We start from the raw sequence: 12,362 nt of genomic DNA on the forward strand, positions 1-12,362 counted from the left end.
TCCTACAACTGTTGGCAGGTAGCAGCGCTTGGAGAGCCTCAAGCCCACTGACCTCACTGACATTTCACACCCACACCTAACTCAGAGTCTCAACCAACCTTGCACAATAGGAGTCATCATCCTCTTCTGCTGATAGGCAGCCATAATGCTGTTTGCTGTTGAATTGGGTCCCAGGACCTGTATGAAGAACCAATACCCATGTTCCAACCTGCACAAAGCAAGGCTGAGAGCAGGGATAACTACACATAAAACTCTGCTGTTAGCCTCCAAAAGCATAAGCAGCTGCCTGCCAAAGACCACACAGTACAATGAAATATGTGATCGAAGTCCAGTGATATCTCAGAAAAGGTAACACAGAGGCAGAAAGAGAGAACTGATTTCAGACAGCTTCTCAGGACACAGGACCCTAATCCTGGCACCTACTTCTTCACTGCACTGTGTCATGACTTGGCAGAACTACTTTCATTACAGTGCTAGCAATATTTAAAATTCCTTTGAGAGCCTCAGCTCCCTGTCACACAGAACAGTTTTAATCTGTCCTCAGAGTCATTAGTTAGGGAATAGATACTGCCGAATACCTTGTGTTCACCATGAATGCTCAGAAACTACTTATCAGAAATAAACACTTCTACTTTGGAAGGGAACTAAGTGCAGTCCTTGTGATTTCCTTATTTTACATTAAGCTGAAGTTTGGAAGCCTGTCATAACTCTTTTTTTTTTGCAATATACTCCTTGTCATATACTGGTTCAGACTAAGCTGACTGGTCTGGTAGTTTTTCATTTCACAACACCAGGTCTGACAACCAATAGTGCAGTAGATAAAAGCTATACTAACACTTCAACCATCAGGCCTAAACCCCCCCCAAAATACAACAGCGTTTCCGTGTTCTAGAGCTTATGAAAAGAAGTCACCCCTAGGACAAGGTAACACAAGCATTATGTGACCTCATCATATCCAACGTGGCATTCAATGCAAGGGACACAGCAGGCTATACCTGTAGTACACATCTAGAGTGCACTGACTTTGCAGGTACTATACAGGGTATCTATTTGATCTCTTCAGAGAAAAAAAAAAAGCAGCTTTGGAAAGCCAAGGAAGTATTCTGGACTCTTTACTGGAGGATGGGAAATACTGCTAAATACTTGGTACTGGTATAGCACATGTGATAGGTATTGCGGACGAGCACAGACCGGGTTGACAGAGCTCTGCTGCAGGTCTGGAGTCCAGATTTCTGGGATGGAGGTCTCCATCAACTGCAAAATCTCTTCCAGGACTTGCTGCAGTGCCCCAGCTTGCTCATTGTAACCAAACAGCACAAGCTGCTTCAGAAGGATGCGTATGTCTCCTGTAAGAGGGAACAGAAGCACAAGCAATAGCAATTAACACAAGTGTGCTAAATACACAGCTGTATTTCAGTGGTATCAGGACACAGAAAGGGCAAAAGCAAATCTGAACTGGTTCTGTCCCTACCCAGCACCTACAGTGCCTTAGTACAAATGTGAGACAAATCTGTCATGGCACTGGCAAGGCCTCAATTCTCTGCTCCCAAACTTGAAGCATGGAGAGCTCACACCATTATGTGTTCTACCAGGCACAGAGGCAGATGAGCTAAATCTAGATCCAAGACAGGTCGTCTTATGGACCAGCCAGCTTCTCTCCTCAGCATACCCGTTAAGGACAAGAGGGGGCATGCTGCCTCAAGCTGTCCTTACAAGCTGTGGAGTGGATCAAGATCATCAAGTGTCCTACCCTTCACAGTCTCGACAGCACGAATACTTTCTCCCAGGACTTCCAGAAGGGCTATATCTTCAAAAGGACTCCCCTCCTTCAAGCTGTACCTCTTCCGCTCAGCCTTGCGCCGGTTCTTTGAGGATCGCCTGAAAAGGAGGACGCTTAATTATCCTGTGCACAACAGGATCAGCTGTAACAGGGTAAGTCTGAAGGAACATCAACTTGTTACTGAAGTTACTTGTTACTCTCTCCCAGTGACAGGGGACTGCATGTAAGGTTATGTACCTTTGTGTTAATGTTTCCATCACTGCTCAACCTTTGTGGTTGTGAAACCCAAGTCAGTAGTTAGGCTGTTTCTCTACTACAAAAAGGACTGATCTATGTTCTAGCAAGGTTAATGCATTGCTCTAAGCACAAAGTAGGGTAAATTTTTTGGCAGTAGTCACTATCAGGCAAAGCTGAGCTTTACTTAAAACCATTTGGTGCCAGGGTCTGTGCTTGCCTGTGCACATTTTCATTTCTGCTGTCTCCACAAACTGTGCACTGATACAGCTCAGCTCCTGGCATTATCACAGGAAAGCAACTTCTCATCATAGTTGCACGATGTCCCCAAATGATCAACACACTCTGACACAGGTATGCTGAATACTGAGGTTGTGTTCTCCTTTTCATCTGGGCCACAGAAAGTGTCCTAAGCAGCCCACAATTTCCCACAACTGTATTGTTCCACGTTTCAGGTAGGGAAAACATGGAACAGAAGCAGTCCCACAGACTACAGCAGCCCCTGGCACACCCCACCCCACACTGCAGCTCACACTCTTTAGAGCACTCAAAAGCAACACAGACACCCACTGTAGGAAGACATTGGCATGAGATTTTGTACCAACTCCCACCCATTAAATGGAAAACCTAGGGCAAAGAGCACAGGCCATGCGCATGAGCTGTTAATGTTTGAGGTGCTCTGCCTGTATTCTGTGTAAAGCTTCCTGCAGGCAGCTATTCTGGCAACATGCCTGACACCCACAGAGCCAGCTCCTGCCCAGAGTCTGTGTTCACAGCTCCTCTGCTGGCCGCTCAGTTCTGTTGCACTAAGTAGCTTCTGGCATTTTCTGCTCTCTCCCTCCCAACAAGAGTCAAAATAACCATGAAATGCCTGTAATTAATGCAGCTTCAAGGCATGCACAGCTGTGAGGAGGAGCATGCCAAGCATAAGCAAGCTGCCCTCCCAAATGCTGATGCCAGGGCAGCCGCCACCTAATTTCAAGGCAGATACTTACGCCGATATCCTTGAATTGCTGTGTGAATATTTGCTGTTCATGTCACTGGCTGTCACAACACTGCTTGTTTCAGAGAAAAGATCCAATTCTGGGCAATTTGGCATTTCATAATCTGCAAAACATGTTAACAACTGTCACAGTATGGAAAAAAAAAAATCAATTATTCCAAGCTTTGTCTCTGGGTAACGTAGCTTGTTGGAAGAGAAGCTTGGGTAGATTCATTCTGCCTGCTGGCCTTATGGCTCTCAAACCCACTCAGCTAGCATGCAAGAGAAATAGCAATTGTGCTGTTTAATATCACAGTCCCTGTTGGGGCCTCTAATATTAAACAGCACAATCAGAGGGATGACAATCTCATTGCAGCAAATCTGACCAGGGCAAAGTATTCTGATTTCAGAACACTTCTCTGAGCCTGCGGGAGCTGTCAGGTGAATGTATCTGGTAGGTACTCAGCACAAACGACGTGCTGAGCACTGCCTGACCCAGCCAAGCTGACACTGTGGTGACAATGCTGAGTTGTTCTGAAGAGCTCTCAGGTGCATTTTGATCCCATGAAGCTCTGACACAGCACTGAGAATAAAGCTGTCTTTATAGAATATGCAAGGTCAAACAATAACAGTCCAACTATGGTGTGAAGAGGGGTGAGAAGAATGCTGTTCTACTATTGTAGATACCAATGCAGCTACAAGAGAGCACAGCTCCACCAGGGCAAATGGAACCCAGAATGGAAAAGATGATCACAGTTACTTCTGCAGGAGAAAGTGGTATGTGTTTCAATACCGACCCTGCAGGCTCTCACAAGCCTTCTCCTTCAGCTCTCGGACCACCTGCAGGCGACTTTTATGGCGAAGAAACACTGCTTTCTGAGAATCCAGGAAGATCAGCTGACTCTTCTGAGCTGCTCAGTAAGAAAATGAGAACATGAACATGTGTGCAAGAGAACCAGAAAAACGTTATTTTTCACACAAGAACTTTGAAGGAGCATAGTCCTTCGGCAAGCTCAGAAGTCAGGTGCACACAGAAGGACTGAAGTGGAACGAAATTCAAAGGTTGTAATCCAGGAGCCTACCAAACAAGATACACCTGGATGCAGAGTGAATTAATCTGCCAGACAAGCGTTTTCTAGAGTATGAGCCTGTTTCTGACGCAGGGAGAGCAGAAAGATCTGTGGCCAAACCTCTTTACATCAATAAGGTTTGAATTAAAGGAAATTTTTTAAACACTACTCATAAATGCTTATATGACACCTAGCCATTTTCTTAGTTCATAGCTCTGCTGCCACATGTGCTCTGGAACAAGGACTATCCTGCTTGTTCATGGGCATGCAGACCACGCTGCCTTTGCAGTTTGTGACTGTGAGGTCTGGAAAAGCTCAGAAGGAGCTTGACTAAACAGTGCTTCAAGCTGCATTGTGGACATCCAAACGCAGCTAACAGTGCAGCATCGGTTAGGCAGAATAAAGCATCCTTCCATACGGTTTTCGGAATTGGAGTGCTGTGACTTCCCACAGCCCCAGTAAAGACCTTCTTCAGCCTCTATAGCACAGAGAAGTCTCAGATTCTTGCACAGACTCACCTTCCAGAATAGCAGGTCTGAAGTTGGTCTCCAAGATATCCAGTCTGCCATACTTGTGAATCTGGATCAGGGAAAGGAAACAAGGTATTATTTAAGGAGCTAACTCAGACCCCATCCCTCTGTTCTTGCACTCTAAAGAAATATTTCCCCTCTGGTTCTTGTGCTCTGAAATGTCTTACCAGTCTTAAAGCCTCTTCCCAGAGAGCCCCTTCTAAGAGCAGGAGAAGAGCCTCCTCATAGTCCTAGAAGGAAAAAGCAACCATGTACTGCTACTGATGCTAGTAATACACATTCAAGTAGCACCTATTCAGATGAACATTTCTACACAGCAGTATCACTGTCAGGACAGGAAAACACTACTCACTACTGTGCCAGGTACTCTCAAGAGCTAATATGAAGAAAAACCCCAACCAACCAAAACCCCCAAACCTAACAAACTTCTCCTAAACTGATGGGAAATCCCTCTGGAACTCTGTCTTCATTACTCCAGCCCTCATGCTTCAGCTCTCTAAGACAAAAACTTTTCATGCCAAAGCAGAGGCAGCTTCATGAATGGAAAAACTCCAGGGACATAGCACCCATGATCACTCTACTCACTGCATCGCCTGGGCCTGCCCTGCCCTCCCCAGGAGAGCCCATGGCACAGGCTGTTTTACTGTCACCATGCATGGAGTCACACGTGGCCCAGAAAAAGAGAGAAACCACAGATGCTGTACCTCTCTGACAGAAGATATTACTGGGGCACAGCCAGGAGGGTGGTTGTTACCTCAGTGTACTGTTCCAGCAGTATGGCAGCCTCTGTGTGCTTTCTCTGTTCAACTAGTTTTCCTACAAGAAAAGATGGAGTTCAGCTTTTCAGAAGCAGCTCTATTTTGTGCCACAAAGCAGAGGAAAATCCCACTCACTGAGGCACTTTCTACCTGCTCACACACTTAATCTGCCAGGAAAAAGAAGGGCTGCCTGATGCCAAGAATTCATTAACTTGCAACATAATCAGCCTGTTGCTGGCGAAATTGCTGGTGCATATCCCTCAAGGTGAGCTTGGGAGACCATTTTCTTCCCAGTCTGAGACAGAAACAGTGAAGTGGAGGGCGCCAGGATGTAAAAGAAAATCTCTCTTGAAAGCTTCAGTGTATTGCCTTCTTGCCCCCTGCTTTCTGAGGTTAACCAAAGAGGCAATCTGCAATAGCAGTTCAGGAACTGGTTGCAAAGGAAAGGTGCAAGAAGCAGTTGGCATGGGGCAGCCAAGAAGACCACAGCTTAGCTTGGCAACTCCTGAGTGCCTACCAGCTCAGATCCAACATCTTTTTGTTCCTTTGAAAAGCAAAGGTGATGTGCAATGACAGAAAGCCTTGGGAAATGTAGGATCTTCATTCTCCCTTAGAGAAAAAAGCTGTGGCAGATCGGTGTTTTCATTAAAATTTTAGGAAAAATCAAACTGAACCAAAAATAACAGCAGCCAGTTTTGGTCTACACACATCTCCTCAAGGCCTACCTGCCATGCTCCGTGCCAGGCTGGACAGCTTATCCTTTGTGTAACCAAGCCGTGTTGCCATGCACAGGGCTTGCTGCCAGCTGCCACTGTCCTGAAAAGCATCAAGTGCTTTTGCAAAGATCCCAGCACGAGCAAATATCAGTGCAGCCTCTTCATATAGCTGCTTCTGAACCAAGTACTCCCCATATGCATCACTGATATCCTGCAAGAAAGGGACAAAAGAGAAATGTGAAATCAGCTGTAGAGTCAGCAGTCCTCCATTAGCAAAAATTAAGTGCCCATCAAAAAAAAGCTCATTTCTCCCTCTCTCAAGGAACCTCCAGGCACAATGTTCCTACCCATTTCAAACTTCATATGAAGCCAAGGGCTGATGATTAGCCCATGGAGACATTTCACAGAGCTAAAGCAAGCGACATGGGGAGGTATCTAACTCTCCAAGCCAAAGGCTGGGTAAACTACATAATGCAGGAAATCAGCCCCTTCTTCCTCGCTCATATGAATGGGTCTTTGTTAGAATGTCTCTCTGAACCAACTTACTCCAGGAGCCAAACATCAGCACAATGAACGATGCAAGCCCTGCAACTTTATAGGCATAGGCTGCTGTGTATTAATATCCTGAGCTTCACTATGCTATTCAAAACTCACAATCTCCATCAAGAACAGGTGGGTGGATCTGACTGGAAAAATACAAAAGGAATAAAGAAAGACCCCCAACAGGCCAGAGTCAGGAACAGACCTCCCTTACGAGGAAAGTCCCTTCTGCTTTCACCATGTTGCAAATAGACTGAGTTTCTGTACTTCCTCCTCTTATTTCTTCCTCTACTTCTTTTACAAAGGCTTGTGTGTTGTGTATTTACAATATCTAAATTAAATTATATTAAATGCATTCATTTACATTTTAGCTCAGCCTTGAGCAAGGTACAGGAATACACAGAAACCGACACAGGACACACTACAAGCTCTAGATCACTCTTCAGAACAGTTTAAGGATAACAAAGTGTCTCCACACAATCTACAAGTGCCAGACAGAAAGCGAGTTATCACAAAGGTCAATGCAAGAAGAAAAGTCTACGGTAACACGAGTTCTTCAGCACACCGCAAGATGTGCAGCAGAAACCAGACTCCCACATGCTCTCCTGGTCATGGGATCAGAGAAGTAACAGCCATTCCTTCGATGACCAGACCTGGTCTGGAAAACCACAACACAAGCAGCTTCTGTCTCATTTCTGCCCTCACTCCAGGTACCGAGGACAAGCAAACACATGTGAGAAAATAAAAAGCTTGCAGAGTCATGTGCTTACACACCTTGTATTCCTGAGTGCTAGGGGGGTACAGCTTCAAGGCTTCACAATACTGATTCTGATCCTTCACCAAGTTCAGAAATTCAGAGAAGTGTTCAGGACCTGCAGAAATGATTTATTTTTCATAGCAATAAAAGAGAAAGCACACAGCTCTCATGGATGCATTGCACCAAGAAGCATCTAGAGGAGTTTGGGTGGAAGAGCACAAAAGCACCTATTCTACTACTGTAAAATGAAGTTGTTCACTTCCTTGAGGTTTGCTCCACTTCTGCCAGCAATATTAACTGGGGATAAGTCACCTACAACAGGAACAAACAAGACTTGCGCTTCACGATCACAAAGCAGTAAACTTTCTCACTCCTTTCTTCCTGCGCCATGCTATACTACATAAAACAGGTAGCAGAAGTTAACCATGCACTACCAGAAGGGAAGATGACCTTGTACAACCTTTCTCTTTCTACTGCTATTTCCCCCCAAAGGCTCTCCAAAATGGAAATGTTCCACTGCAGAATTTCTCCTTAGAGATGCTGCATGTGTAGGACACCTACCACATTTGCTGAGATGCCCAAGAGCTTTTGTGTATCTCTTCAAGTGTCTGTCTATTGTATATCGCTGGTAATTTGTTTCCATCTTTCGGAGGGTATTTAAGAAGGGCAAGTATTCTTTTGGGTCCTGCAAATAATAATAAAAACTGCAGTTAAACTAATCTGGCAAGATCCTTATTTGCCCCCATCGTCACCAACAGAGTCCCATATTCAAAATTGTAAAATACACTAAAAAGGCCATCTCAAAGAATCAATTCAGTGTACGCACTCTTGCCAAGAATGACTAACTTAAATTACCAGGTTCTGACAAGGACTTCAGCTATTATTATGTATAAATTTGCAGCTGTAAAGCTGACCAATTTCCCTCGCTACAGGGAATCCATTAACATGAAGAGAGTGTTTCAGCTGACTTGACAGTAGGCTCTGCTGTAACGTTAGGAAACTCTTAAGATTCTGATGGGTATTTCCATTCAGAGATTTGAACTTAAACCTGCTGGAAGATAAACATTATTATAGTGGCCACCGAATAAGCAAGAATCAAAAGAGTACAGAACTGGAAATGTAAGGTATGCAGTCACCACATCTCAGACCACAACTGCTTCCTTCTTCTAAGCTACTTTGCTGTGCTGCTCTAGAAGAGCCCTATTTCACCTTGAGCACAAGCAAGTTTCCAAAGCTGTGCTCAACAAGTATTAAGGGACAGCAGAGATATGTCACCTTCCCAGCATCATCCCAGCACATACAGGACTTTTGGGCAACTGGAATCTTGCCTGGGTGGACAGCTATGACCATCAAAACATGTGGGTTGATACACAGACTACAAGGAACCTTTAGGAAAGCAGAAAAATGGTTCCTTGGCTGGAACCATCAGAAGACCTTTTGAGACTTTTCTGCCACCATGACGACTAAATCAAAGTCATATGTCCCCAAGGAACAATCATACAATTCATTGACATCCACAAGGAAAAGCAGGTACTTCAGTGCTTCTTCCGCACTCACGGCTTTGATATCTGGAGTAATATTTTCTGTAACAAGATAATGAAGCATACAATCAGTGAAACCATTAGCAGTGGAACCCCACTCTGAGGGGCAGGTGCACAGTCAAGCACATTCTTGACACCAGACAGGGACCATCAAACCAACAGCTCTTTCTGTCTTGCAGGAGGGGTTACTTTGCCTTTCCCGGGAAACTTCAAGGACCAGCCCAAGCATAGTGACTTTTTAAGTGTGCAGCAGTGACAAGTCAGAAGTGTCAGCACAGAATAAAAGCAAAATTTGCCAGTTTGAGATACCAGGACCCAGAGTGTGAACTTCCTGTTCCATGCTGGGAGAACTGGAGTTCTGACTAGAGAGAGGAAACAGCTCTGACTCTGGGCTGCCTGCTCACATACTTGGATAAAAGGATGAGCTCTGACGGCTTGAAAAGCAGCGTATCTTAGCTGGTATGCTGCTACTCCATTAACACGCAGCTAGTTTCAAGTAAGTTTCTGTTTTCTGCCTGACTCCATGAACAGCCTCCTTAAAATAATTTTCAGTGTGAACCATGCTAACAATGCAAGTTCCTGCAAACCACCCACTTTAAAAACTTTTGAGTTCCTGATACAACACCTCGAAGATCATGAACTTTCTGGAGAGCAATTTCCAGTTCTGGAGGACTTTTCTTTATGTGTGCTGTCAGTATTGATAAGCAGTATCTGAAGAAAACAGAAGCAGTAATATAAAAAAAAAATGAGAAGGCAGAAACACTGCTTATTCTTATTTTAGCACAGTTTGTGCAAGTTCTAGTTTATGTATTATTAAAAAAAAAAACAAACAAACAAAAAACAAACCCACAGCAATAGTACTCAAGTATTTCAATATTTTTAAAGGAATACAGGAAAAATAGCAAGAGAACAGTATATACCAGAAAGGTTTTTCTGCTCAGCATGTCCCCCCAAACATGTCACAAGACTGGCAGTGTTTTGAGTAGAATGAACTTCCTTACCATGCCAGCCAGCATAATGGAGAGAGAACACCTCTCTCTGAAAGCTCGGATAGCTAGACACAGTTTTCCAAATCAAATCTGGCACTAAACGGTTTTTTTTTTTTTTTTTTTTGTTATAAAAGGAAAGCTTTGTAGGAGGCTATTTCCACTTTCATGTATTTCACACATACTACTTCAAAATAGCTTTCCCAGCTAAGGTGATGCTTTGTTTTCCAAAACAGTTTCCAAACAGAAATTTCTCTAATGGTTCCTTTATGTACAGTAAGAATATGCTCACTTTTGAGGGTCAATGTTTTCCATGGCAACTCTCATCACATCACATATAATGTTTACTTTTTTCTGATCAGGATGCTGGTGTGGTTGAGCCTTACTGCTGCCATTCAGAGATGGGTACATAGTCTTTGTGAAATCTTCTTCTCTAAATAAAAACAGATTAACATGAATACCAGCACAGTCCATCACTTAGCCCAGCGCAAAGGCAATAACAGTAAGAAACACAAATGTATGCAGAAAATAACTACACAACAAAATAGCTCATATGTCATTCAGTATTGACACACAACCTGCCACACTACCAGAAAACTCTGTAGCATCTGTCAACCATCTCAATTGATTCTCAGTCAAGACAGGCACTGAAAAAAACCAACCAAACCAACCAAACAACAAACTGGTCAGAACAACTTCTTTAGTTGAACAAAAAGCCAGAAAGCAAGATCTTCAAAATACAGCGGTCTGCTACAAAATCCACTGTGGAGATCCTGAGGACAGAGCACTTCTGAAAATTAAACCATTTGCTTTTATTTCTAGACCAAGATTTAAGGTCAGGTCAAAATTCAAAATACAACAGAATGGCTAAGTGATAGCTCCAGCTCCTAAAATTTATTTACTTCAGCAAGCTTCAGAAGTCCTGAAACTATCAATGACCTAATGCATTGGAGAAAGAAGTCAGGGCACCTAGTTTGGGAATCTAAGCAAGTATCTTGGCCTCAGACTTCAGATGAGCAGTGCTGTCTTGCTCCTCTTTATGAGGCAACAAAACTTTTTACGTTCACATTTATCCCAGTACAGCTAACGAGAAGACAAGTCAAAACTGCCAGATGATGTACTAATTCCTTGCTGGAAGTATCCACTGGCTGCCTGCAAGCTGGAATTCCCCAAAAGACACACTGACTGTCCCTGAAACTACTGAGCTTACTTGAGTCTTTATGACCCAGCATTCCACGTTTCTGACTGGCTCCTTGCAGCCACACTGAAAAGCTGCCAGTATTTTGACAAAATGACATACCACCACTGATTATATGCACGCTTCCATTTGCAGAATTATACTCACTTCAGCTCTGTGAAAAACAAGTTGATGTAGTTCACAGAATCTATCTGCCTGATGAAGTTTTCTGCGTTTTCCAGAAATACCTGAAATGAACAAGAGTACTACAACTGTTATTCTGAACAAGTACACTAAGACCTTCTCTGAACGTACAAGGAAATACTAAATCTGATCTGCCTGCATGACGATGCAGCAGTGCAGAGCAGCCATCTCTTCTGAAAGCAGAAATGACAGCACCACCTACTTGTGTGAGCCCACTCTTCAATGTCAATGGATTCCAGGCTAGATGGATATTGAAAACAACCTAACAGAACGGGGTATACTTGCCTTGGGATTGTGGTCATAGAGAAGATTAAGGTTGATTCGCAGCTTCCTCATACTCTGAAAAGCTTCCCTGAACATAAGCCTGGAGAAATGAGTCAAGCAGGATAATTTACACAGTGGATAGGTGCAATATCTGCAAATAAAGGCAACTGACTGGAGGTAAGCACAGATCCCCTGGGAAGCCTAGGCAATAAGCCTTACAGATTGCCTTCCAGAAAAAATGTGTAAGGTCAATCGTGTTCATTGCCAGCTTCTGCAGTGGGACAGAGCAGCACATCAGGAAGCAGTGCAGGCTTTGCATTAAGCCTCTCTTAAAACAGCAAACATTTTCATCTAATGGACCAACTTCTGTTTCAGAAAAACTTCAATGTAAATCAATTAAACAAATAAACCAGGAAAAACAGCAAGGTTTGTCTTGTAGCGATTGAAGTATCTGGATAATGGAGCAGATGAAGATTTCTCCTATCTACATAGTCTCAGCACACTTGTAAGCCCAGTGGTGAAGTGAGAGGCACCTGGGGCTGCTGAAAGCTGCACTTCTAGCTGGTAGTGCCAGAAAGTTTCATTCCCACTGACAATGTCTATTTCTTTGAATTTAGCCTCCCTCCCTTCTCCAGCACAACCCAACCAGGCCAGCCAGCCTCTAACAGCTCAAACTGCAGGAAGGAAGACCATACTGCACCAGTGCCATTCACCTGTCTAGCCACGTCTGAATCTGTGCAAGAACCAGAGCTCGGTGGTGAACAGTCTCCAGATTTCCTCTCGGCATCTATAAGACAAGATCCATGCAATTAATAATTGTAGT

At 43.8% G+C, this 12,362-nt stretch overlaps 1 protein-coding gene across 6 annotated transcripts in view; it reads right to left on the reverse strand.

Annotated features, from left to right (window-relative positions):
• Positions 1-12,362, reverse strand: part of ELP1 (elongator complex protein 1) — a 30,738-nt gene that overhangs the window by 2,214 nt on the left and 16,162 nt on the right. For 3 of the 6 annotated variants that reach the window (XM_030471347.1, XM_030471351.1, XM_030471349.1), the window contains 17 exons: positions 12,253-12,326; positions 11,561-11,639; positions 11,240-11,319; positions 10,187-10,327; positions 9,534-9,619; positions 8,802-8,950; positions 7,929-8,052; positions 7,385-7,482; positions 6,080-6,281; positions 5,351-5,412; positions 4,764-4,826; positions 4,585-4,645; positions 3,794-3,907; positions 3,010-3,121; positions 1,751-1,878; positions 1,192-1,346; positions 99-177 (listed from right to left, as the gene is read on the reverse strand). In XM_030471347.1, coding sequence (XP_030327207.1) covers positions 99-177; positions 1,192-1,346; positions 1,751-1,878; positions 3,010-3,121; positions 3,794-3,907; positions 4,585-4,645; positions 4,764-4,826; positions 5,351-5,412; positions 6,080-6,281; positions 7,385-7,482; positions 7,929-8,052; positions 8,802-8,950; positions 9,534-9,619; positions 10,187-10,327; positions 11,240-11,319; positions 11,561-11,639; positions 12,253-12,326 — 1,807 coding nt within the window. Of the gene's footprint in view, positions 1-98; positions 178-1,191; positions 1,347-1,750; positions 1,879-3,009; positions 3,122-3,793; positions 3,908-4,584; positions 4,646-4,763; positions 4,827-5,300; positions 5,413-6,079; positions 6,282-7,384; positions 7,483-7,928; positions 8,053-8,801; positions 8,951-9,533; positions 9,620-10,186; positions 10,328-11,239; positions 11,320-11,560; positions 11,640-12,252; positions 12,327-12,362 lie in introns of those variants that run through there. The other 3 variants (XM_030471352.1, XM_030471348.1, XM_030471353.1) reach the window with 3 other exon arrangements.

This window comes from Strigops habroptila, chromosome Z, assembly GCF_004027225.2.
Source record: "Strigops habroptila isolate Jane chromosome Z, bStrHab1.2.pri, whole genome shotgun sequence".
Classification (NCBI taxonomy): domain Eukaryota; kingdom Metazoa; phylum Chordata; class Aves; order Psittaciformes; family Psittacidae; genus Strigops; species Strigops habroptila.